This window comes from Neofelis nebulosa, chromosome 16, assembly GCF_028018385.1.
Source record: "Neofelis nebulosa isolate mNeoNeb1 chromosome 16, mNeoNeb1.pri, whole genome shotgun sequence".
In the NCBI taxonomy this organism is placed as follows: Eukaryota; Metazoa; Chordata; class Mammalia; order Carnivora; family Felidae; genus Neofelis; species Neofelis nebulosa.
In genome coordinates, this window is record NC_080797.1 from 4,932,782 (window position 1) to 4,958,269 (window position 25,488).

Below are 25,488 nucleotides of genomic sequence, written 5' to 3' on the forward strand. Positions count from 1 at the left end.
GTGGACAGGTCTGTTAAATATCTTTTAATCTATAGTTCTCCCTCCATTTCTTTTATGTATTTTTCCTTGTAATTTATTGATTGAGAAAACTGGATTTTTTTTTCAGTTGAGTTCCCCACATCCCGGAGTTTATTGGATCTCGGGTCCCTGTCGCCTACTGTGCGCTTCCATCAGGAGGTGCATAATGTAATATCCGGTTGTCTGTGTTTTTGCGACACCAGTAGCCACAGTCCATCAGGAGCTCATGATACATATCACAATTGTGACGTTCCAGTTTTTGCGACTTCTGTATTTACCCGTTTGACAACGAGAGACTGTCTGCTTCCCGGGGCACCCACCTCCCATGGAAGGCCACCTGTAAGCAGTCCTTATCACTTCTGAGCGGCTCTGAGCCACCGCCAGCCTTTTGGGCCAGCCTCGGGCCTGGGTCCCCATGGGACTTGTTCCCACTGTGACTTCCTCCCAGCAGCCGCCGCCCCAGAGAGCCATGTCACTTTGTAGTCTCAGTGTTCCCAGAAAGTATTGAAAGCAAGTCAAAGAGACACGGTCTTTGAGACAAAATTCTCTGAAACCACTGACACGTGAAGTCTGACATTGATATTGGCCTTCTTTCTAGTGACGGATCGAGGAGGTGCTAAACTCCATGCTGGGTGCTGAAGGGAACTCCCCGCTGGGCCTTTGATGCCCACGGAGTCTCTCCTCTTCTAGAATTGGACAGAGAAGGGAACTTGGCAACTCTTTCTGATAAGTTTCATTATGACAAGAAACAGATGATTCCGGGTTGGAAGGAGCTATTGCCAGCAGCAGCTCAGCCAGAGAGTAATAGTGACTTCCTGCCATTTTCCTCTCTCTTAAGGCAAAGGCAGGTTCACCCTGGGTAAAGGGTAAGATTTTCCGTTGTGAGGCTTTGAAATAGTGCAGACGGAGCCAGGGACTCAGTGGTAGATTCAGACTGAGCTCTTGGACAGGCCCAACACCAGCTCCTTCATTTGTGTGTCCCTGATAGTTGGCACAGTGCTTTGCTAGACTCCAGGGGGTCTTCCTGGTAGGCTGTAGACAGGGGACTCTGCCCCTTGCCCTGTAACCCTATTCAACAGGAGACAGGATTTTCCCCAACCTGAACCTTTGTGTCTCCCTCATGTCATATTGAGGGGCAACTCTTTTAACAAACTCCCCCATTTTGCTCCCCCTGCCGAAGCAGTGGTTAATCTAGGAGTATCTTTTCCTTATGATCCAATCTCATATTTAAAAGCAGTCTTGGGGCACCTGGGTGGCTCAGTTGGTTAAGCGGCCGACGTCTGCTCAGGTCACGATGTCGCGATTTGTGGGTTCGAGCCCCACGTGGGGCTCTGTGCTGACAGCTCGGAGCCTGGAGCCTGCTTCCGATTCTGGGTCTCCCCGCCCCCTCTGCCTCTCCCCTGCTTGTACTCTCTCTCTCTTTCTCTCTCTCCCTCAAAAATAAACATTAAAAAAAATTTTTTAATAGATAGATAAATAAATAAATTAATTAATTATTTTAAAAAAACAATCTTCCTCTGTTCCCAAATACACACACCAGAGGAGTTTGTCAAGCCATCTGCCTACGGAGATTTCAACATTAGGCATAGAAATCCCCAAGCAATGAACCATTTCCACACAGGGAAGAGAAAACAAACACAATGCTACAGCCTTAAGTTGAAAAGGAAGCAAAGTTTAATGCATGAGAAGAAGCAGCCACATGGGAATTAACTGTAATGGCCAGGAACCATGAAAATACACATTTTGCATATTTTCTGCCCTGTTCCAGAAGAGAGCTGCTCACTCTTCACTCTCATGGACCACCATCTGGAAAGAGAGTGGGCACTTTGAGTTGCGTCAGACGGCAGAGACACATTTCCTCCTGACCCCTCTCCCCACAAGCACCAGGGAGTTGCTTGCTTGGGTTTTTCAGGAGGACACAGGATATTTTTTGGACCTCAGGAGAATACACGACTGCATCCATGGAGGCAGTCACCCCATAGCCTGAGAAACTGGCCCCCAGGGGACAAGCCCCATCCTCAGGGACCTGGTGCCCGTGGTTATTTGCCTACAGGTGCAGTGAATGAAGACCAGCGCCAGCAGAGGGCGTCTGAAAGATCTCAGCAGGAAAACGCTCCTTCCTTTTCAGGATGGTGTTTTAGTGCAAACTTGTGTTCCAATGAGACTCTTCTTAGCTAAATGACTTCAAGCAGACCCCTTGCTTTCCTGTGCCTGAGACTGACCAGTTCTAAAGTAAAGGCTCCTCCAAGGTTGCTTCCAGCTCCAAAGTGTCTGAGTCCAAAGTGCTTCCAGCTCCAAAGAACCCATCACTGTGGGTTCTTCCCAGGTGCCCCGGAGCCACAACCCTCGCCCACACCTGCCGCTCTCCGTCTAGTGCCCATGGGGACCACTCACCCTGCTGGAGGTGAAGTCGCGGGTCTTGGCGCGAAGCTTGTTGACTTGAGATTCTGCAATATCAGCACGTTCCTCCGCCTCCTCGAGCTCGTGCTGAGCTTTGCGGAATTTGGTGAGATGCGCATTGGCTTGTTCATCCTAAAACCAAAGAGCCCAGGCAGGGAAGGTGAGCGCGCGCCTGTCTCAGAGCTCCCTGCGAGGGACAGGCCAGGCTGCTGTTGGAAAATCACAGTGTGTGTCTGACTTACAGCCTCCTCGGCCTGCCTCTTGTAGGATTTGACTTTCACTTGAAGTTTATCCACCAGATCCTGCAACCTCAGCACGTTCTTCCTGTCCTCTTCACTCTAGAAGCAAGGACACAGCGTGCGGCTAGAGGAGGGGGCAGAGTTGCACGAGGTCTGGCCACTTTCTCTGGGGCACTGGGTTGCTTCCTGTATTCTGGAGCGGGAACCCAGGGCGGTGTTTGCGCTTTGCAGAGAAAACGCTTTGCAGAAATGCTTTCTTTCACTTACCTGGTAGGTTAACTCTTTGACCCGCCGCTCATATTTCCTCAGGCCCTTGACGGACTCTGTGTTCTTCTTCTGCTCCCCTTCGAGCTCAAACTCCAGCTCCCGGATCTGCAGAAACGGGTGGGAAGTTAGTCTGGGGCTGGAGAACGAGCGGTTGAGGCCAGAGGCTCAACCAGGGCTTCCTCCCACAGGTACCCGCGTCTCCAGTTTCTGGATCTGCTTCTTCCCGCCCTTCAGGGCCAGCTGCTCAGCCTCATCCAGACGGTGCTGAAGGTCCTTCACCGTCTGCTCCAGGTTCTTCTTCATCCGCTCCAGGTGGGCGCTGGTGTCCTGCTCCTTCTTCAGCTCCTCGGCCATCATGGCCGCCTGCAATTGCATCACACCACAAACCCACCAAGATGCATACAGAGGTCAGGTGCCCTGGAGCTACCCAAGGACCAGAGTCGTGCTAGGGAAAAAGGACGAGGGACAAGGCGGTCCCTGAGTCCACTCTTCCACAATGGAGCATGAGAAGAGCTACACCAAGTACAGAAAGTAACCCGACTAACACAACCTCCGGGGACTGGATGGAAAATGGGCTCTTCCCTTTCTGACACTGGCCTCCCTGGGACCTTCCTCACAGCCCCAGGAAATTCTTTGCTTCATTATCACCAGCGTGTGTCTTCAAAGGAATCTGAGACCTGCAGAAGACCGGGTCGGCACCCACAGTGCAGGTTTGGGGATAGCGAGCCGAAGGGAAGGTGGGTAGGGAATAGAGGCGTGGGCGAGCAGAAGGGCTGCGGTGGTCCCCACAAGCATCAGGTGGCACTATGAGAGCTGTGTCTGGTGGGGACAAGCCCGCTCAGGCCCAGGCGGCTTCAGGCCAGGCCAGGTGACATTTGGTGAGATAGTGACATCTCAGAGTTTCATTTTCATGTCTGCAACAAGTGAGATGTTGAAGGAGAGAACAGCATACCTGTCTGTGGGCCTTAGAAATAGACTGTAATCCTTTCCAGTCTTTTTTTTTTCTTTTCTTTGCCCCATTACTTATCGCATTGGCCTTTTAAATGTGCGGAGGGGATGTGCTGAGTCGGATGGAGGGGAGGCAGATTGCAATTTGGGAGCAGAATGCACCCCACGTGTTCCCCCCAGAGGGGCCCCCAGCTGTCTGGTGGGAACTGTCTCAGGCTTGGGAGAAGGAGGGGCTTTAAGGAAACGCAGATTTGGCCGCCACACAGGGACAGCACGGGAGAGCCTTACGTCTGTGATGGCCTTCTTGGCCTTCTCTTCCGCATTCCTGGCGTCCCTGCTGGCATCTTCAACCTCGCTCTGGAGCTGCGTGAGGTCTGTCTCCAGCTTCTTCTTGGTGTGGATGAGGCTGGTATTCTAGGGCGGGGAGGAGGGCCGTGTCACCCGGCGCGGGTCAGGCCCGGGTCTCTCCCCCTCCACCGGCCCGCCCGGCCCTCACCTGGGTGTGAAGCAGCTGCACCCTCTCGTTGGCGTCCAGGAGCTCCTGCTCGGCCAGCTTCCGAGCCCTCTCCGTCTGCTCCAGGGTCGCCCGCAGCTCCTCGACCTCAGCCTGCAGCAGGTTGGCCCTGCGCTCCACCATGGCCAGCTGCTCCTTCAGGTCCTCCTGGCCCCGGAGCGCGTCGTCCAGGTGCAGCTGGGTGTCCTAGGCGGAGAGTCAAGGAAAGGTCTCGTTGGCGTCGAGGCATGAGGGCCACGAGTCTAGTCGACGTCTTTGAGCGCTTGCGGACGGGAGAGGCTTTCCCGCCAACGAGCCGTCCCAAACCTTCAGCTGCCCCTGGACGCTCCGGAGGTGCTTGAGGGTCTCCGCAGCCTGGCGGTTGGCGTGGCTCAGCTGGACCTCGATTTCATTCAGGTCCCCCTCCATCTTCTTCTTGATCCTGATGGCCTCGTTCCTGCTGCGCACTTCGGCGTCCAGGGCGCTCTGCATGGTCTCCACTGTCCTCTGGTAGTTTCTCTTCAGCTGCTCAATCTCTTCGTCTTTCTCGGCGATCTTTCTGTCGATTTCTGATTTCACCTGTGTCAGTTCAAGCTGGATTCGGAGGATTTTGGCCTCTTCATGCTCGAGGGCGGCCTTGGGAGAAGAAAAACACAGGAACAGTGCCCGTGAAGGAACAGAGCCTGCTACATCACCCTTTGTGGGGGCATTTCATAACCGTAACTCAACAGCATTCAAAACTATCTTTTAAAAAATTCCCTTTTTAGGGGCGCCTGGGTGGTGCAGTCGGTTAAGCGTCCGACTTCAGCCAGGTCACGATCTCGCGGTCCGTGAGTTCGAGCCCCGCGTCGGGCTCTGGGCCGACGGCTCGGAGCCTGGAGCCTGTTTCTGATTCTGTGTCTCCCTCTCTCTCTGCCCCTCCCCCGTTCATGCTCTGTCTCTCTCTGTCCCAAAAATAAAAAAAAAACGTTGAAAAAAAAATTCCCTTTTTAAAGAGCTGGTGAATGGATGAAAAAGATGTGGTTTCTATATACAATGTAATACTACTTGGCAATGAGAAAGAATGAAACCTTGCCGTTTGCAACAACGTGGATGGAACTGGAGGGTATTATGCTGAGTGAAATAAGTCAGTCAGACAAGGACAGATATCGAACGTTTTCATGCATATGTGGATCTTGAGAAACTTAACAGAAGTCCATGGGGGAAGGGAGGGGGAAAATAGTTACAGACAGAGAGGGAGGGAGGCAAACCCTAAGAGACTCTTAAATACAGAGAACAAACTGGGCGTTGATGGGAGGGTGGGGGAGAGGGGAAAGGGGGTGATGGGCATTGAGGAGGGCACTCGTTGAGATGAACACTGGGTGTTGTATGTAAGTGATGAACCACAGGAATCTACCCTCAAAACCAAAAGCACATGGTATGTTAGCCAATTTGACCATAAATTATATTAAAAATAAATTTAAAAATAAATTAAAAATTTCCTTTTTAACTTCAGTGCAGAAATCATATCTGTTTCACTGCCGTTTGTTTTTTATTATCTGATCAAACAGTAATAGCATTTAAATCAGCCTATCCCTTAGGAGCATAAAGCGCCTTATGGATGCTTTAAATTCATCTAAGATTCTGCAAGATCTCACTTTTAGACCTATCTTAATGTAATGATTTTTCCGCAATAAATCCAAGATAGTCCACAGGGGTTGTTTCATGCCGGCAGACAGGAAAGGAGCCGGCATCAGGAAGGTGGCTTGGCAGAGATGGGAAGGGTGACACGGGGCGAGGCCAGCGGGCATCCCTGGTGGGAGCTGTCCCCACGGCTGCCTGCCCGGTGTCTGCTCACCTCCGCTTCCTCAAGAGCCAGCTGGATGTCTGCCTTTTCCAGTTCGATCTGCTTCCTTGATTTCTCCAGTTCGTGGATGGTCTTCCCATTTTCAGCGATTTGCTCCGTGAGATCTGCTATCTCCTCTGCAAAGAAATCAGTTTGGGTTTGCACGTGAGCGCCTCCCCACAAGCACCTGCGGGAGGCCCTGTAACCAGCCCGTCCTGGTTCTAAGGTGGCTGTTTCCCAGAGACAAGACAGCGGACAGACAGACAGGAGCTCCTCAGTCACCCCAGCGGGTGACGAGCGCTTTCTGGACACGCTCAGAAGGACGCGCGAGCAGGGATTTGCGTCCCGAAGCCATGCCCGCCCCGGTGACAGCACCAAGGCAGACGGCAGGCTGTCTAGAGCTGCTTACGCTCCAAATTCTTGTTCTCTCGCCTCACGGTTTCCAGTTGATCCAAGGCTTCCTCGTAGGCATTTTTCAGTTTGAAGAGCTCGGTGCTCAAGGACCGGGACTCCTTCAGAGATGCCTCCAGCTCTGTCTGGCTCTCCTCGCACTTGGTTTTCCATTCGGCTAGCACCTGGAACGCAGGCATGGAAGGGGTCCCCTTCCTCAGCTCTTCTCCAAGCCCCGAACTAAACAGAAGCGTGCAGGTAGCTAAGCCTAAAAGTGCGGCTTCACTCAATACCATCCCTTGCCTTAGTTCCTTGTTCCTGATTATCTGACTGATGGAGATTTCCTCCCACAAATATACCCGAGATCAGTAACATATCAGCAACGGTTGCCATGTCTAAAAAGCCCATGCATCCTTTGAGAAGGAATTCTCTGCCCTTTTCTTAATATGAGAATGGCCCTGAACTTCTAAAGATTTCCTTAAAACTTCGGTTCAAGTCAACCTTCGTGTCCTACTAAAAGAGAGGCTTCCAGAGAGCCTCCCGAAGGGACCCGAGTTAGATTCCCTCGTGTCAGCCCCCCCAGACACACCAGCAGTGTGGGGAGCGGAGACGTATGGAACGGAACAACACTGTAGCAACTGGTTTGTCTCCCCCGACAATGTTTGAGAGGGGCCTCCACCCCCAACCCATGCCCGTTTCATTTTACACAGGAGGAAAAGCCAGCCCGGTGAAGTTCAGGACTTGCCCAAGGTCGCGCTGTTGGTCGGGCCGATCAGGACTGGGACCCAGCCTCCTCCTCCCAGGACCGCAAGGGAGTTCCCAACACCAAGCGTGCAGCTTGCATGGCGCTGACCCCACACCTTGTCAAAGTTCCTCTGCTTCTTGTCCAGAGCGGCGGCCATGGAGTTGGCCCTTTCAACGTCGACCATCAGGTCCTCGACCTCTCCCTGCAGCCTCTGCTTGGTCTTCTCCAAGGAGGCGCACTTAGCATTCACTGCCTCAACCTGTTCCTCAGAGTCTTGAAGGCGCTGAGCAAGTTTTTTCCTTAAAGAATACGAAAGAGAAGCAGATGCTATTTAAATCTCAATCCTCCTGAACAGCACTATTCATCAAGTCGGAAGCACTCATCTGTGTGACTGAAACAGCCGCCTGTTTTCATAAGCCCAGGAGAATTTCCTGTCTGCTAAAGCACAGTGATCAGTAACCTGCCTTGTGTCTAACCAAGATCAACGTTGTTTGTCTTCATGAAATGTGCTGCTGCCAGGTCCCTCCAATGGCACACGCAGTGCCACGTTAAAAGATGTTAAGAGAGGTGAGGGAAGGGGCGCCTGGGTAGCTCAGTCGGTTGAGCGTCTGACTTCGGCTCAGCTCATGATCTCGCGGGCTGGGAGTTCGAGCCCCGCGACGGGCTCCGTGCTGACAGCTCCAGAGCCTGGAGCCTGCTTCGGATTCTGTGTCTCCCTCCCTCTCTCTCTCTGCCCCTCCCCTGCTTGCATTCTGTTTCTCTCTCTCTCAAAAATAAACATACAAAAGAAAAAAGAGGTGAGGGAACACCTAGTAATGCAACAAAACCATTCCCAAGTACATAGTTCAAAAGTCAGTGCCCTCTGTCAGTATCATTTGAGAGTTCTCATTCCTCTAAAGGCAAATGGAGTTGCGTACTTGGCCTCCTCCAGCTCCTCTGTGCGCTGGATGGCGTCCGTCTCGTATTTGGTCCTCCACTGGGCCACCTCGCTGTTGGCCTTGGACAGCGCCCTCTGCAGCTCGGCCTTGCCCTCCTGCTCCTCCTCGTACTGTTCCCGCAGCAGGTCACAGTCGTGGCGGGAGGACTGCAGGGCGTGGGCCAGCGCGTTCTTGGCCTGCAAGAGTCAAGGAAGAGGAGAGCCCCCAGTGGATTAGCATTTTGGTGTCTTGCACCGTGACCCTGCTACCATCGCCTCCTGAGTCAAGTTGCCGTGTTTTCCCACAGGTGGTAATGGAAGAGGAGATCAAGGAAGCACTCCTTTGGATTTCCTACCTTACTTTCTTCCTCTAACTGCCTCTTGAGCTCCTCTATTTGCTGGGTGAATGCTTGCTTGCTCCTGGAAAGTTGGGACACTATGCTTTCCTTTTCTTCCAGTTGACGACTCAGCTCACCTGTGTCCAGAAGGAGATATTTTCATTTTATTCACTTTTTCATTCATTCATTCATTCATTCATTCATTCATTCATTCATCAAGTTCCTGCTATGTGTAAGGCACTGTGCTAAGATCTGGGGAGAGACTAAATGAGCAGGTGTGGTCCTTTCTTGGGGGAGAAGAGAGGTGTCCATGAAAAGGAAACCAAAGACACAACTGATAAGATATTGTTATAAACTCCTAGAAGCTTGGAGTGACTTTTGCCAATAAAACCCATTGAGAACGATTGTAAATTTAAACATTACCACCTAGGGGCACCTGTGTGGCTCAGTCAGTTAAGCATCCAACTTCGGCTCTGGTCATGATCTCACAGTTCGTGGGTTCAAGCCCCACATCAGGCTCTGTGCTGACAGCAGAGTCTGGAGCCTGCTTAGAATTCTGTGTCTCCCTCTCTCTCTGCCCGCCCCCCCCCCCCGCCCCAACTTGCACTCTCTCCCTCTCTCTCTCTCTCAAAGATAAATAAAACATTAAAAAAAAAAAACAACCATTACCACCTAAAAATGCCCATCAGACCTTCCAGTGGCTGGTGTTTCCAGCTGTTTATTGGTTTGCCATGAAAGAGAACTAATGCTTTCTTAGGACTTTACAGCTAGTAATTTGAGGTTAGACTCTTGGGTAAAGGTGGTAGGTTGAAGTTTATATGCTTCTGCGGAGGGAAGAGGGGAGGGGGGGGGGTCGGGGAGAGGCCTTATGACTCCAGAGGTGAATTCCCAAGAAATTCCCAAGGTTATTATAGAATGTGGCAACTGAGCCTCTCTTCTTCCCTGTGTTGGTCGTGGCTGCTAGCAAAGGGTTGACTGATTCACTGGGATGATGGGCTGGAAGAGCAGGGCTGGGGGCAGGGCACATTTCCTAGGTGAAAGCCCCAGATAATGTTTCCCTGTATTTCCACTACTACCCAGCAGGAGCCTATCCAAACCGGCCGTGTTTCTTGATCTATTGTCTGAAACACTTGACTCCACACCACATATCTGAATTCGTGCGTGGCAAGATATGGAAGAGCCAAGAGCCTTATTTCTAGTCCTGTTTCTGACATTTAGATCCTTCTTGATGCAAGGTATTATTGGTGTTGAAAGAGCTTGAACCAGGTGATGTTCTGGATCCCTTCTCATTCTGGTCTGCTTCTCTTCACCCCTGTTTTTACTGAACTCTGAATGGTGCCCCCCCTTCATGATATTTTGAATGATCCCTTTTTTGTTATTCTAATGGATTTTCTCTGATAATATGCTTTCCTAGAGGTTCTCCCCACACAGTGCTGCCCTTTCCTGTCAACCAGTCGCCCCCCCACCATAGGCGACCAGAAGGCATGGCCCCTCCCATCCCATCGCTCACCAGCCTCCGTCTGCAGACGGGACTTCTGTGTGGCCAGCTCGCTCATGCTCCTTTGAATTTCCTCGTTCTTGCCCCTGGCCTCGCTTAACTGATCCTCCAGAGTTCGGCATATTTTATCTAGATTGGCCTAAAGGATTGAGAAGGGGGAGAGAACCAAGTCCGTATTCAGACCGCAAAGACCCAGAGGCGGCTCTCCGCAAAAGCACTGGGCCCCGTCCTGCCAGAGCACCTTCGATTTAGACACGCTCTCCACATTGCTGGCCAGGTCGTCGATCTCCATCTTCAACTCGCTCTTCTCCTTCTCCAGCTTCTGCTTGACCCTCTGTAGGTTGTCTATCTGCTCCCCCAGCTCGGCCACGCTGTCCGCGTGCTTCTTCCTCAGGGTGGCCGCCGTGGCTTCGTGCTGCAGGGTGGCCTCCTCCAGGTCCCTGCGCATCTTCTGGAACTCGGCCTCCCGCTTCTTGTTCAGCTCGATCTGGGTGGAGGTGACGCCTCCCGCCTCCTCCAGCCTCTCGCTCAGCTCCTCCAGTTCCCGGGCGTAGTCGCTGCGCTGCTTCTCTGTCTTTGCACGGGTTGCCCGCTCTGCCTCAATCTCTTCTTCCAGTTCCTCAATCCGAGCCTGTGGAGGGCAGCCATTCACCCATGGGCAGTCGGTCCCTAGAGTGACTCACCCTGCATGTCAAGCATGGGCTAGTTTCCATTCTCATTAGATAAACCAAAGTTTAAGCTTCTCCTATAGGAGGAAACGTTGCTCATTTCCTTTAATACAAGTTTTTCCTGCCCCAGCGTGGTCATTACCTCTGCAGTGACCAACCCAGGATATTGTCCCTTCAACTACATGTTGACCCCAAACACCTTTGTTATGTATTTTATTTTAAACCGTGGAAAAATTGCTCATCGCTGCTGGGTCAGCCTAGCAGAAAGGCAACCAATGAGGCGGGCATTCCCGTGGTCCTGCCCACCTGCTCGCAATGGCTTACAGCAGGCAGCACCCAGCCTACGGTGGGCGACCTTCATGTGAAAGAAAAGTCCAGGATTCCTCCTACCTGTAGCTCTTTGATCTTCTTCTGAAACTGGAGGCCCAGAGTCTGCTCATCTTCCATTTTGCTCTGCAGCTGACTGTATTCGAAATCCTTCCTGTGGAGGGAAATGTAGAATGCGTGAAGACAGAACAGCCAGAGGCTTGGAAGACTGAAAGCAGTGGTTTTAGGACCTACTTCTTGAGCCTTTCATCCAGCTGCTGCTTATCACTCTCCAGATCTAATATGGACTCTTGGGCAAGCTTCAAGTCTCCCTCCAGCTTCCTTTTGTTCCTTTCCAGATCTACACGGAGCTTCTTTTCTTGTTCTAGGGAGCTTTCCAGCTGAAAAGGACACCATATCCTTTTGAAAACAAATGCTCTGCACCAGAGGATTTGGGGGGTTCTTCCAACCCTGAAATTCTGGGACTCCCAATTAGTACTATTCCCTTACATCATCGACTTGCTGCTCCAATTTGCTCTTGATTTTGCTCAGAGAGTTGACTTTGTCCTCTTCGGCTTGGAGGTCATCCAGGGTCTGCTGGTGGGCCTCTTGGAGGGCCTTCTTCTCCCTGGTCAGCTTTGCAATGGTTTCATCCAACCCAGCAAGTTCTTCAGTAAGGTTTTTAACCTAAGAAGAGGCCACAAGCAATTAGAAGAAGAAATAAAGTCTGGTTCGCAAGGACTACACGAAGCTGGAAAGACCCACGGAGAGAGAGTACCTTGTTCTCTGTGGCATGCTTCTCCTTTTCAACCTTGGCCAGGGTCAGCTCAAGGTCATCGATGTCTTTCTTGAGCTCTGAACACTCGTCCTCCAGTTTCCTCTTCTTGGCCGTCAGCTCGGCATTGATCTCCTCCTCATCCTCAGCTCTCTCAGTCACCTCCTTGATCTTGGCCTCCAGCTGGAATTTGGCTTTGATCAGCTGGTCACACCTTTCCTCTGCATCCAACAAGTTTTCACTTTCCTTAAAAAAAAAAAAAAAAAAGAAAAGAATCATGACTTCCTTTGATGAGATAAGGTTTGTGACATTTCCAGCACCTTGGTATACATGAAGTCCTTTATGAAGCACCCCAACTAAAAATCAAAAATCCCACCCCAAGTCCAGTTTTTCTAAATAATCAAATCTACAAGAAAAGTTAAAAAAAAAAAATTCTAGACACGCACAGCTTGCACTTGGAGCTGTAGGTCATTCTTCTCTTGTACTAGAGTCACCAATTTTTCCTCCAGTTCCTTCCTCTTCGCCTCTGACTTGGCGAGTTCGTCTTTGGTTTTCTGAAACTCCTCCTTCATGGTGGCCATCTCCTTCTCGGTCTCCGCGCTCTTGAGGAGGGGCTTGATCTTGAAGAAGAGTTTCATCCAGGGCCAGTGCTTGACGTTCATGAAGGCGCGGACGTTGTACTGGATACAGAAGATGGACTCCCTGAAAAGAAAACATCGATTATTTCCAGGAGAGAGCCCCCCCGCCCACCGCTGCCTTCCCCAAAGGGCTCATGCTTGAACAGAGACCCTCCTCGACCTTCTCTGCACCATCTTCTGGAATTCCACACGCATGAGAAACCCCCTGCACACCGCTTGTGTCCGGGTGATCAGTTTGGCCAGGCGGTCATCCCGCATTTCTTCCAGCGTTCCCAGCAAGCCAGCCTTGAAGAACACCTTCCGGGGGAGAAGGATGATATGAGTCTGTGTGCTGGAGAAGTCTAAAAGGGACTATGGGCCAGCATCTGTCAGAACCAAGGCATTACCTTGGTATGCCCAAATTTGTACTGAGTGTGGTCAATATCGATGGACGCCAGCAGCTTCTCACAAGCCTTCTTGCTGTCGATGAATTGTCCCTCAGGGATTGCGCTGGCATTCAGCACTCGGTATCTGCCATTGTAGATACAGGGACAATCATAGACCATCAGCAAAGACGTAAACCTTGGAGACCAACTAGTTTGGGCCTCTCTCCTAATAGGCAAGAAGGCCAAGGTCCAGAGAGGGAAAGAAACTCGCACACAGTCACACTGCTGGGTGATGGCCTTTAATCCAAGCCTCCTGATTCTCAGGGAAGGTCTTTTTCTGCCATATTGGATATCAGACAAGCTCTTGAGAAAACATGGAAGAAAGAAGTGCATACATACTTGGCCAGGAGGTACGTCAATCATTTTACCTGAAACTCTGTACCTGCTCTGTTGAAACGGGCCTTTTCATACCAGTATTTCTCCCTCTCAAATCCCAGCCTCTACACACCTCAGCAAGAAGCGTATATGACATTTTATCACACACCTTTGCTTAAAATCTCCATACAGAATCCTATTTGGGAATCCCTTCCTGCAAATGCGGATGCCCTCCAGGACACCATTACACCGCAGCTGGTGCAGGACAAGGCTGTGTTCCATGGCCCCTGAGAAGAGAGGTGAGAAACATCAGCTTCACGCAGGATCTCCTGGAAACTGGGCACCATGTACAGCACCAGCAGGTGTCTTACCTGGAGTTTTGGTTTCATTGGGAATTATACAGCGCACAAAGTGAGGATGAGTCGTTCTTAAATTTGACATCAACTTGTTGAGGTTTTCCTAAAAGAAAAAGACTACATTTGACAGGCTGCTGTAGGCTTTTACAGAGACAGAGATATATCGTAATGAAAAATGAGGCATCTATTTTGAACTTACCATGAATTGTAAAGAACGAAATCTTTTAACTCTTTCTTTGAATACCCCAATGGCTAGAGGTGCAGGCAAGTAACCGATAACAATAGCCTTTTGCTTCACAGTGAGCTGGAGACTAACCATGTACAAAATGCTCTCTGAAGTCAATTCCAGAAATGCGTCTGGCTCCACAGGGAGCTTGGGATGCTATTGCCTGTGTCCTTTTGGCAACTTGGAAGGTTTGTGCTGAGGACTCACCCCCTAGGCCATCTAGCCCAACTCCTTGCTGTACAAAGTGATAATGAAATTCTGGACCCACATTTGTTACACCTCATTTACATATTTGTATATTTATATAATTATTATATTATTATAGGTTCATATTTTATCAAACTGCCACTCAGCTCCCCGAGTAACAGCAATCAGAGACCACATTACTACTATTCTTGAATAAACCAAGGTTGTCTCCATTGCTCATTTTGCAATCGCTTAAACCAACTGCAAGCAAATAAACTTGTATTTTTCTTACCCTGAAGAGGGCAGACACAGTTTGGAAAGAAGAACCCTTCTTCTTGGCAACTTTCTTCTTTCCACTGTCAGCTGAAAGACATAAAAGATGGCGCACACTCTTATCAGATCTACAGGGATCTTTTGGGCCTGTGAACTGAGGCACAGGAGACAGCACGGACACAAGGCGCTCTGTGGAGTCTCTTACCATCTGCCGTAGCAAAGGTGGCGTAGAGGTGTGCCAGGAGCCTGTTGGAGGACTTCTGGTATAAGCCGACCACGGTCTCGTTCAGCGGGTCCTTGTTCTTCTCCAGCCAGCCCGAGACACTGTAGTCCACAGTGCCTGCATAGTGGATCAGCGAGAAGTGCGCCTCAGCCCTGCCCTTGACCACCTTGGGCTTCTGGAAGTTGCTGGACTTGCCCAGGTGCTGGTCGTACAGCTTGTTCTTGAAAGAGGTGTCTGTGGCCTTGGGGAACATGCACTCCTCCTCCAGGATGGAGAAGATGCCCATAGGCTGGATTAAAGCAAAGCAAAATGCGTGTAAGGTACACGTGAGCTGCAGCAGTGAGCCGCAGAGTAGACAAGACGAGGTTACTGAGTGGACAGATCAGGACACCTTCTCGATGAGCTCGATGCAGGCAGCCAGGTCCATCCCGAAGTCGATGAACGTCCACTCGATGCCTTCCTTCTTGTACTCCTCCTGCTCCAGCACGAACATGTGGTGGTTGAAGAACTGTTGCAGCTTCTCGTTGGTGAAGTTGATGCACAGCTGCTCCAGGCTGTTGTACTGATGCCAAAATACAGAGTTCACATGCAGAGTTAGACGTTGAAAACCAAAGACCCATCAGCCTCCCTCTTCACTGCCTCAGGCTCTGCTAACTCATTCATTTCCCTCCCCCCCCCCCCCCCCAACACGGGCATGTTCTTCAGGGTCTAGCCCAGATCACATCTCCTCCTTGGAGACTTCTCTTAACTTCCAGCTAGAAGGTGTTTCTCTGTCCCCCGAGTCCCCATGGTCGGGATCTCTCCTGTGCACCAAGCACGGTCTGCTTATTTTGTAGTTACTCTTAGGTGCACAGTACATACCTTCTGTTTTCCTCTACAAACTACAAGCTCATCTTTCATTCGCCAGCATGCCTTGTGTCTCTTGTAGACACAAAATATATGCTCTCACGGATGGCTATATGAGAACCGAGAACAGCAGGGTATTTATGTGAAAATCCCGTGACTGGCTTATCAACTTCTCTATGTGGCTGGCTCCTCCTATGCCAATAATTGCATTTGAGTTCTTTCTTTTATCCACTTCACAATGTCTTTTATAAAATTCCACTTACCACACATCTCCTCCTCTCTTGAAATTATACAGCCCCCCACCCCACAAAGTACTTCTCTTCTACCTGATCCACCCTACGGTGCCCTACAGGGTGTGCTGCTCTGACAGGTTGCTCACCTCAACCTGTTCCCTCTAGGATCATCATGACCAGTCCCTCCACACACAGCCATGTGAAGACATGAGCACTGGGAACACAAACCTCAAAGATCTCAAAGCCCGCAATGTCCAAAACACCAATGAAGTGTTGTCTTGGCAGCTTTGTGTCCAGTTGTTGGTTGATGCGAGTGACCATCCACAAGAACAGCTTTTCATAAACTGACTTGGAAAGGGCATTCACAGCATGGTGGACCTGTTAGAGGAAAGGTCACTGGGGTTGGAAGGTGATGGCCGTCGGGTGCCTGTGTCTCTCCCAGCCTCTAAGCAGCCACTTACCTGATCCACGGTTTGACCTTTGGTAACGTACTCATTCCCAACTTTCACTCTGGGGAAGCACAAAGCCTTCAGGAGGTCCGAAGAGTTCAGGCCCATCAGATAGGCTGTTTTGTCGGCCACTGCCAGGAAAAGAAAGACAGAGGGACACCCGTCAGGCTTGGCAAAGTAGAGGAACCACTCTGAAAATCATCCAGATGTTTCAAAGCTTGGTGAAGGTTGTCTTGTTTTATGTTCCATATCTTTATATTTTTAAAAAACGTTTATTTATTTTTGAGAGACAGAGCATGAGTGGGGGAGGGGCAGAGAGAGAAAGACATGCACACAGAATCCGAGCAGGCTCCAGGCTCTGAGCTGTCAGCACAGAGCCCGATATGGGGCTCAAACCCACATACTATGAGATCATGACCCGAGCCAAAGTCGGATGCTCAAACAACTGAGCCACCCAGGCACCCATGTTCCATATCTTTAAACTGCTGGTATGTGGCCAACGGAAGCCAAGTCACTCAGAGGATATGATAGCTTTTATGAAAAGGTAGGACTGGGCTTCCGGAAAGCCCCGGTCATGTCTCATTGCCTCGGAAACAAGCCCATTCCAGTGATTCAGCAAATGGGGATGGTAACACTAGGCATCAGAGCCCCAGAGAGGTCCACCTCTCCAGGTGGAAGAAGGATTAATTGCTTTCAAACGAGGCACCAAATGATCTCCACGGACCCCCCCCCCCCCCCCCCCCCCCCAGCTCGGGCTTATGTCCTGTTGTGGTGATTTTGTACCTTCGGTGCCGTCAGGCTCTGCCTGCTCTTCCCGCTGCTTTTGCTTGAACTTCATGTTCCCATAGTGCATCACGGCACCCGTCAGCTTGTAGAGTCCAGACTTCTCTTCTGGGGTGAAGCCCAGGATGTCGATGGCGCTCTGGCATTCAAAGAACAGCATGTTAGTCCGCGGACCCTCGTGATGGAGGAGGGGCACCCCGCACGTATTGCCTCTGTTTTACTTACGTCGGTAGCCAACAGCTCCTCTGCGTCATCAATGCTGGCCACCAGGATTTCACCCTGGCTGATGAACGGGTAGTCATAAGGGTTGGTTGTAATAAGGAGCAGCTCTGAAATGACAGATTCAAAATCAAGAGGTCCCCCAGGTGCAAAGAAAACATCCACCCAGTGGATTTGATCTCCTGGATTCTGGGCTGAGGTTCTCACTGCTGGAGCCCAAATTGAGCTTAGAGTTAGAAATCTCTTCAACAGCTTCCCACTACTCAGGCTGTGGCTGACCATTTAAAGTCCAGGGAAGACTTTGCAGCCTGCCCAGGCAATGTAGATTAGGAGCCCGAGAGAGCATTAGAGTTCTCTTGCCTTGCACATGAATGGTGCATATCAGTGTAGGTTGGGAAAATTTAATACAGAAAACTGGCTTAGTGGGGGTCAGGAGAGGAGCCCCCATGGAGGGGAAGCACAGGTGGTTTTCCAAACCCCTTGAAAGGCTGCAGCGTGTTTCCAGGCTTGGGACCAGAAGGCGGGCCAAGTACAGCCAATGAGCAAAGACCCTGCTCACCTAAGCCTCTGTTGGGTGTGGAAAAAGGGGCCAGGTGAAAATCCTGTCCTGGTGCCTCGCGGTATTTGGGGAGAGGTTGGGTCCTACGTCAGGACACTAGGGGGCGCGGAAGGACAATTAAATGCCTAGTTGTTGAGAAGGTGTTTTTGGAACCAGTGCTAAATCCAGTCATGGTTTCATCTTGTTCCTGTCCACTGGATTCTGGTTTTTCGTTTTTTGTTTTTTTCCAAATTGACACATCACTGTCAAAATAGCCTCATCTATGCCTAAAACAAACTTCTTCCGTTGGCTACCTAGTCCCCTATATACAGGTGCAACTTTCCTTGGTCCGGTGACGCCAGAGCCCGGACGCCTCACCTATGAGCTCAGGCTTCTTGTTTGAAAGAATCTGATAGAAGATGTGGTAGCTTCTCTCAGCCTTCAGCTGGAAGGTCACTCTTGATTTTTCCAGCAGATCTATGAACACAAACATGGCACTGTTTTCCAAACCGGCCCCACCACCCCGAGCCGCCATCCTGTCCGTAATCTACTTACAAGTTTCAATATCTGCAGAGGCCAGCTTCCCGGTGGTTCCAAAATGGATTCGGATGAACTTGCCCTATGGGAGGTGGGGCGAGGAAGAGACACCAATGTCTAAGCGGTTGCAAATGTTCCCGCTAGTCTCTTGGGCAGTGTGAACAGGAGCTTTATTTCCCTACCTAAAATTAAGTATGTCTCCTTCGCCCTTCTCTGTCCATTTTGAGGGCCCCCTTTCTTCCATGCCCTTTGCTCCACATTTCCTCCAAACGGCCCCCACCCCATCCAGTCATAAGGTAACAGAGTGATTTTTTTTTTTCAAGATGCAAATCAAACCATATCACTTCCCTGCTTACAGAATCCCTCAGTAGCTTCCTGAATAAAATCCAAACCCCTTCTTGTGGCCTCCACATGACCAGACCTCTGTCTTCCTCTTCCCCCACCTCTTGGGACCTACCTCCTGCCCACCTTGCTGCCACCATGAGAACTCTCTCGGGTCCCTTGACTACATAAGGTCTCCCCCCGCCCCAGAGTGTGCTTGCTTTTCCCTTTGTCCTTCCTCATCCTGCAGATCTTGGGGTTCATGGGCCAGTACCCGCCCCCCAGATCCCTTTTCTACCATTCCTGTCTTAAGGAGATCCTGCCCCCAGTCACTCCATCACACACCCCATTTGTGGAGCTTTTCATGAAGGCATCATTATCTAAAATGGTCTGGTTGCTGTGTTCCATTCCATCGTTGCCTGTCTCCACCACCCCCCCCCCCCACACACACACACACAGCCTGTTGCCTCCGAGAGGACAGGAAGATTGCCTGTCCTGAGGGCCCCAGAGAAAACCCCAGCTGAACTGAACTCAGACTCACAAAGCGAGATGAGTTGTCATTCCTCACGGTTTTGGCATTCCCAAAAGCCTCCAGCAATGGGTTGGCGCTGATGATTTGGTCTTCCAGCGTCCCCTAATGCAAGGAATCGCGGGGAGGAAGAAGCCGCAAGGGACAGGGGAAACCACTCCCTGGCCCTGTCACTCCCACCCACCCTTGCTGTCCAGGGCAGAGCCCATCCCTCCTTGACTTTTCCAGTTCAAGTACCGACAAATCCTCAACATGGCCCACTTCACACCGTCTTGCTGTTTTGTAATACAGTGAAACCTTGGATTGTGACTAACTTGTTTTGTGAGTGTTCCAAAAGACAAGCAAACACTTCTAATACATTTTAACTTGATAAATGAGCAGTGTCTTGCAATACAAGTAGTACATGATGCTCAATGTCACATGATCCCAACTGAGCCAATGGTTCTCGAAACTCACTTTGAGAACATGAGTGCTTTGGATTTCGAGCCTGTTTCTCCAATGAACTCTGCTCGCAAACCAAGGTTTTACTGTCCTTGGGTACACTTAGGTGTCTTGATGTAAAATTCCCATAATGCTTCATTCAGTCCCTCGGTTCTTCAGTTAGTTGGATCATCTGTATTCACTTTGTACTGTTGTCATCTGTTTGTTTGGAAAAGCACATGTGGCTACGGTTTTCCTAAACTGGTGCATGTGATTCTGCCATAAAAAGAAAAAAGCTCTCCGGGCACCTGGGTGGCTCAGTCAGTTAAACCTACTTTGGCTCAGGTCATGATCTCTCGGTCTGTGAGTTCGCGGTCTGTGAATTCAAGCCCCTCGTTGGGCTCTGTGCTGACACCTCAGAGCCTGGAGCCTGCTTTGGATTCTGTGTCTCCCTCTCTCTCTGTCCTCCCACGCTTATGCTCTCTCTCTCTCTCTCTCTCTCTCTCTCAAAAAGAAATAAGCATTTAAAAGATCAAAAAAGAAAAAAAGAAAAAGCTCTCTGAGCTGCTCCCCAAATGACCTTCCTTAGCCTTACATCCCTGTTTCGTAGGAAATCACAGGATCTGGTCGTGTAAGCTGGACCCCACACTGGGTTGTCTGCAGCCACGGGCTCTCTGAGGACTTCAAGTCTGAGCCTGCCCTCCTTGCCTTGAAGAGAGCGGAGTGTGGCCTCCTCACACCCCTCGCTGTGAGGCTGAGACCACGGTCACAAGCAGAAGCAGGGCAAACCCCTCCCCTTCCCTGTACCTTCATCTTGGAGTCCTTCTTCTTGGCCAGGTCTCCAGTAGCCGCGATTGTTGCAAAGTACTGGATGACCCTTTTGGTGTTCACAGTCTTCCCTGCCCCGGATTCTCCGCTATTTGTTGTGACCGAAAGAGAGAGAGAAAGAAACACGTCCTGTAGGTATAAACTGCCTCCCCAAGATGTCACACAGAGGCCTGGACATACCCCTGAGCCACAGCGGACACACCCCTACTAGACCAGTGTGAGAAAGTACTCAGAAAGGCAGAGGCCGCAGGGAAGCCTCATCACTTCTGAGCTGCCCCAGAGGTGGGCGATCCCAGTTTCCTGAGACCTTGCACATACCCTCTTGCCCATCACCGTCTCCATCTTTTTATCACAGACTCCGCTTTAGGTACTTTCTATTAAAAAAAATTTGTTTAGGCTTCTTTACTTATTTTGAGAGAGACAGAATGTGCAGGGAGGGGACATAGGGAGAGGGAGAGACAAAATCCCAAGCAGGCTCTGCACTGTCAGCGCAGAGCCCGACGCAGGGCTCAAACCCATGAACCGTGAGATCATGACCTGAGCTGAAATCAAGAGTCAGACGCTTAACCGACTGAGCCACCCAAGAGCCCCCTTTCTAATCCACAGAGCAAACAGCACCTTTGCCTCCTGCATTGGAGACAAAGAGCCACAGCTATGACACTTACGTGATCAGAATGGACTGGTTTTCACGGTCTGCAGGAGGAGAAAATAAAATAGAGTTGATGGCGGCAGAAAGAACTTCCCCATTTTGTCAGGCGGTCCAGGTTCACTACGCCGGTCCTCTTGCCTGTAGCATTCTGTGTGGCCCCAGGGGTGGCTCCAAGAGCCTCCTCTTTGGCAGTAAGACTCAGAGGGTAAGGCTCTGCTTCAAACCAGCCAGTGACTTCTCATCTAACCAGCCTGGACCACATGACATTGGCAATCTTTATTTTCACCCCGTAAACATGTCGGTTTCATAGGCTTTACGCAATGCTTGCATTCAACCCAAACTCTCTAGCAGGGCCCCTGCAAGGCCCTAAAAGATCTGGACCCTTTCAGCCTAAGTCCCTCTACCCTCCTCTCTTCGTGCTGGAGGGTACAGGCTGGCCCTCCATTCCGGCGCCACCCCCATCCCCCCCTCTGGAGACGCACCCGTCAGCATGAACTGATAGGCGTTGTCGGAGATGGAGAAGATGTGGGGCGGGGCCTCCTGGCGCTTCTTGCCTCGGTAGCCCTCCACCACCTCGGGGTTGTACACCGGCAGCCACTTGTAGGGGTTGACGGTGACGCAGAAGAGGCCCGAGTAGGTCTGTGGGAGTGTAAAAACGGGGTGTGTGTGTGTGCGTGTGTGTGTGTGTGTGCGTGTGTGCGTGAAAGCCTTTGCTTTTATTATTATCTCACTTTCCTTACGCTAAACTTGTACAGGAGAGATTGATTTCTCTTCAGCAATGGGGCAGATGACTGACAGAGGGGAGCCGCTGGCCCTTCGGCAAATGACCCTGCCCAGACCTGGAGCTCAGCCTGGCTTTCCTGCCCCTGCCTTCCCTCCCTGCTTCCAGCCTCTCTTCCCAGTCCCCTCTTCCTCTGTCACCTGCTGTCTGTCTCTAACCCCTTCCCTCATCCTCTCCTCCCATTTCCCCTCTTTTGTTGGACAGCTGAGTCGAACACTAGGCTTTCTGATGCTGTTACCCACACAAATGTCCCCACCTGCCCCCACCCCCCAGCACCATCAGATGCCCCAGGAAGTGTGGGCACTCACATAGATCATCCAGGAGGTGTACCGGTCCTTGAGGTTGTACAGCACGGCTGGCTCGTTCAGGTGCGTCAGCATGGCCATGTCCTCGATCCGGTCGAACTTGGGGGGGTTCATTGCATACACGTCCTCGGGTTTGACCACCAGGGTCTGCGTGGGAAGAGGTACAAGGACTACCTGGGGTCCGCTGTGTGTGTTTCCCCCTGCAGGTATCTGTCTGGATCCCACAAAGAGCCTGGATCCCAAGGGGCAAGTCCTGGGGAAAAGGCCCCTCTGACAGCGGGAGAAGATGGGGCAGTGACAGCACGTGATTGTTTCTGTCACTCCGGGATTGTGCCTTTTGCTCTCTGCAATGGTCCCATCTCTGGGCAAGGCTGGCGGGCGGGCAACCTGCCTTCTCCTGGCCTCAAGCAGGGATCTACTTAAACAACCCCATGCAACTAGCCCTCCTTGGGACAGGTCCAGACCATCTTGGTTATGTCTGGCTTTCCCCTTCCCTGCTGCCTCGCAGACCCACTCTCAGCTTCGCCACCTGCCACATCCCAACAGCCACCCTCCCGGAGCGCCGGTGCATGGTGGCATCGAAGGGCGATTCTCACTGCCTGTTTTCTTCACCCCGACCCACTGACACCATTTCCTCTTCTCTTTCAGATTTTCTTGTTCTTCTTTTAATTTTCTTTTAAACTTTTCTCGGAACATTTCCAGATTCTTCTGGTCTCGATTCCAGAGAGTAGTGAAGTCCAGAATTTCTCCAAGCACCCCCACAGTGTTCTGGGCCGGAATGTAATAGGCCACATAGAGGGAGGCTGCCTTTTCACATGGCGCCTGTGTGGTCCACTAGGACCCCCTACCCGTTTCCCATACTTCATACTTTCCATGCTTCCTCAGATGGCTACCACTAGAAGGAAATAGGGAAACCCAGGCTACCAAGCGAGAGTGTTTTACTAAAGGAGATCTTCTCGCAGTTGGACTCCCAACCCCACACCCCTGCGTTGCCCCTAGAGTGCTGTGAACATCAGCAAAGGCTCCTGAACGCGAATCGCTTTAACCAGCCACAACTGGGATCTTCGCCCACCCTGCGGTCTGAGGCCAGCGTTACTAGGCTTTCCCCGAGGACACCAGGGAAGCCGTGTGGGCGCGGGCAGGGGCACGCACAGACGCTGGGACCCCAGGGAGGGACAGAGGGCCCAGTGGCCTGCAGGGGGCGTGCGCAAGGCTTACCCGGTTGTCTTCGGTTTCCACCGTGACCTTCCCATCCTGAGTACTCTTAATTCTCCCCTTGGCGTATTCCTCCTTTGAGTCGACCACAAAGCAGTAGGTTTTGGCATCAAAGGGCTGGTTCTGAGCCTCGATCCTCTCCTTTTCCGACTTCCGGAGGAAAGGAGCGGCGATGCCGAACACTTCCATCTCAGTGTCACTACTCATGGTGTCACTGGAAGGCGGACCAGCAGGTGAGCCCTGGAGGGGACCCCACCCCGTTCCAGGCCCGAGTCCCTGCGGCTCTACCTGAGCCGCCCTTCACTCCCCGGGGCTCCACCCACGGGACCCCAGGGCTGCGAAAATCAAATGTGCACATATTTGCCCAGTGGGTTCTCTGCACAAAATGCACAGAGCACAGGAAATCCGGGCTCCTGACTCGTTGAGGCTTGGATGGGAAGGGGCCCCAGGGCCGAGTGCAGCTCTCTCTGCACCTCACTTTCCTCTTCTGCGAAGCCCAGGTGGTGCCGAGGGAAACTTGACAAATAAACGCCATTCTTCAAAGGCAGGGTGCTGAGTGGCAGATCGCTAAGGAATTTGGGGGCCGTTTGGATTCAAGGTGCTCTCTCCTCACACAAGGAAGCCTCTGCTTCCTTCGGTTGCTAAGACTACAAGTGGCGTCAGATGCCAGCATCCGTCTGGAAGTTTCCTCTCCAGCCTAAGTTGTGCTTGTCTGAGCCGTCTTGGCTCTGAGCCCTCAAGGCCACTGGGAGGCAGGAGAAACTGGTAACCTTGAAGTACCTGGAGCCTTCCAACCGCAGAGGGACTGGACCTTTCTTACCTGGAGAGTCACACCCACAGGAAGGCAGCAGGAAGCAGCAGCCGTGGAAAACCTGACCTGCCATAAATACGCAAAAGGCAAAGTCAGGGCACGTGGGAGCATCCGGTTCAGCTTTGAAACGGCTCTCTGTGGGATAACTAAGTAAGACGAACAGACAAATGACTTAGGAAGGGCCTTGGCCCAGAGGCAGCTGGAGGAGCAGGTGGGACGTGACCCACAAGCAAGCCATTAAGGCAGTAAAAACCCAGGCTGCCCCCAAATCTGGCTGCTATCAGCAGGGCCTGCCATTCAGAACTGGGCAGGAAGGTCGTAATCCCTGTTAGGAAGCTTCTGGTTCCCGCAGGGGCAGGTCTCCTAGACTTCGATGAGCAGAGAAGATTCCCTGACATTGGCTCCCGGCCGCACAGCCGGCGTGGGCTTGAGGGGACAGGGCACCGGACAGACACACAGCCCAGGTGGGCCAGGTGAGGGCAGGGAAGGCGCTGCGTCCCGCCGGATCCGGTCTGCGCGGATCAGAGGCGCCAGGGGAGCACAGCGAGCCATGACGGACAGGCCACGGTCCACGGCGTGTGCAGCGGGTTCCTGCCCAAGAGGGCGCTCGACGACGAGGTCAAGGGGAGAGAGCGGAGGTGGAAGGAGGGCCTGAAGGCCCCCTGCTTCGGTGGCTTGCTGGAGGCAGAGGCGGATGGCCACTTGGCCCAGAGAGATCCAGCTCCACATCTAACTGATTTCTTACCAAAGCCAGGCAGGGCCCGCACCAGCGCCCAGCCACTCGGAGTCGGTGTCCCCCGGGGACGCAGAGTTGAAAAGGGCCCCCAAGAGGGGCGCTGTGACTTACCTCCGCCCGGGGAGAGAGGGAGCTACAGAGGGGCTGCTGCCTCCTGGGCTTTTATAGGCCCCCCGCCAAGCCCACGGCTCAGCCCTTCTCTATATTTGGAAAGAGAATGACCGACACCACAGGCCGAGAACCAGCTCCTTCCTCACGTTTTTTTTGGTCGTTGCCAAGGGACAGGTATATATAGAAATGAGCGGGATCCGTCACCATTTTCCAGCTGTGGAGGTTGGAAGTTTGAGATGCCTTTCTCTGAGCTTGGGGCTGGCACGGCCTCACCCGTGGGGATGTAAGTGGCCGTCTGGCTGCAGAGGGCCCAGTCCACAGGCGGCTGGCGCTTGGCGGTCAGGGCGAGCCGGGCCCTGAGGCCAGAGTGCAGCCCATCCCGCCGTGTGGCAAAGGGGACGAAAACTTAAATCCTCTGGGAATTGTGAGCAAGACTTTTGTCACAACACAGGGCTGGGACAAGGCTGTGCGACGGTAGAGTTTGTGCCGGGAACAATACCAACAACAACACCCATAATAGTAACTCCTCCGTCACCTCCCCCCTGCTGCTTTCACCGTGTAGCTTTCTGCCTTATTAGGATCATTTTTAACTTAATCCTTTTTGAAACCCCAGTAGGACCACCAAGTACATGAATTCCAGGGAGCTATTCTGGCCCCAGTATTCTCAGCAACAGCTGCTTAAGGACCCGCTGTTATTAAGATATATTAC

The 25,488-nt window shown here is 51.8% G+C and overlaps 1 protein-coding gene across 1 annotated transcript; it reads right to left on the reverse strand.

Annotated features, from left to right (window-relative positions):
• Positions 1-1,669: 1,669 nt before the first annotated feature.
• Positions 1,670-24,026, reverse strand: LOC131497290 (myosin-3). The gene is made up of 40 exons (XM_058703475.1): positions 23,942-24,026; positions 23,125-23,335; positions 21,910-22,053; positions 21,303-21,459; positions 20,837-20,864; positions 20,151-20,259; positions 18,936-19,028; positions 18,092-18,155; positions 17,915-18,013; positions 17,005-17,108; positions 16,780-16,918; positions 16,009-16,127; positions 15,776-15,925; positions 14,860-15,030; positions 14,451-14,757; positions 14,265-14,335; positions 13,576-13,663; positions 13,374-13,491; positions 12,851-12,974; positions 12,625-12,761; positions 12,273-12,528; positions 11,830-12,072; positions 11,562-11,738; positions 11,307-11,452; positions 11,136-11,226; positions 10,319-10,708; positions 10,090-10,216; positions 8,598-8,716; positions 8,243-8,439; positions 7,441-7,624; positions 6,600-6,765; positions 6,203-6,327; positions 4,693-5,001; positions 4,369-4,572; positions 4,161-4,286; positions 3,117-3,287; positions 2,925-3,029; positions 2,661-2,756; positions 2,413-2,550; positions 1,670-1,824 (listed from the first exon to the last, which is right to left on the reverse strand). Exons 2-40 carry the CDS (start codon positions 23,326-23,328, stop codon positions 1,798-1,800), a joined length of 5,823 nt encoding a protein of 1,940 aa, XP_058559458.1. The 5' UTR covers positions 23,329-23,335; positions 23,942-24,026; the 3' UTR covers positions 1,670-1,797.
• Between the last annotated feature and the right edge of the window lie 1,462 nt (positions 24,027-25,488).

Bases quoted from the DNA above. Each gene is read 5' to 3' on its own strand.
- LOC131497290 (XM_058703475.1), bottom strand. From the start codon at position 23,328: ATGAGTAGTGACACTGAGATGGAAGTGTTCGGCATCGCCGCTCCTTTC. The intron at 18,156-18,935 runs GTGAGTCTGAGT...CACCTCCCATAG, and splicing joins ATGACAACTCATCTCGCTTT to GGCAAGTTCATCCGAATCCA. The intron at 15,926-16,008 runs GTAAGTGGCTGC...TTCCTCTAACAG, and splicing joins AAGGTCAAACCGTGGATCAG to GTCCACCATGCTGTGAATGC.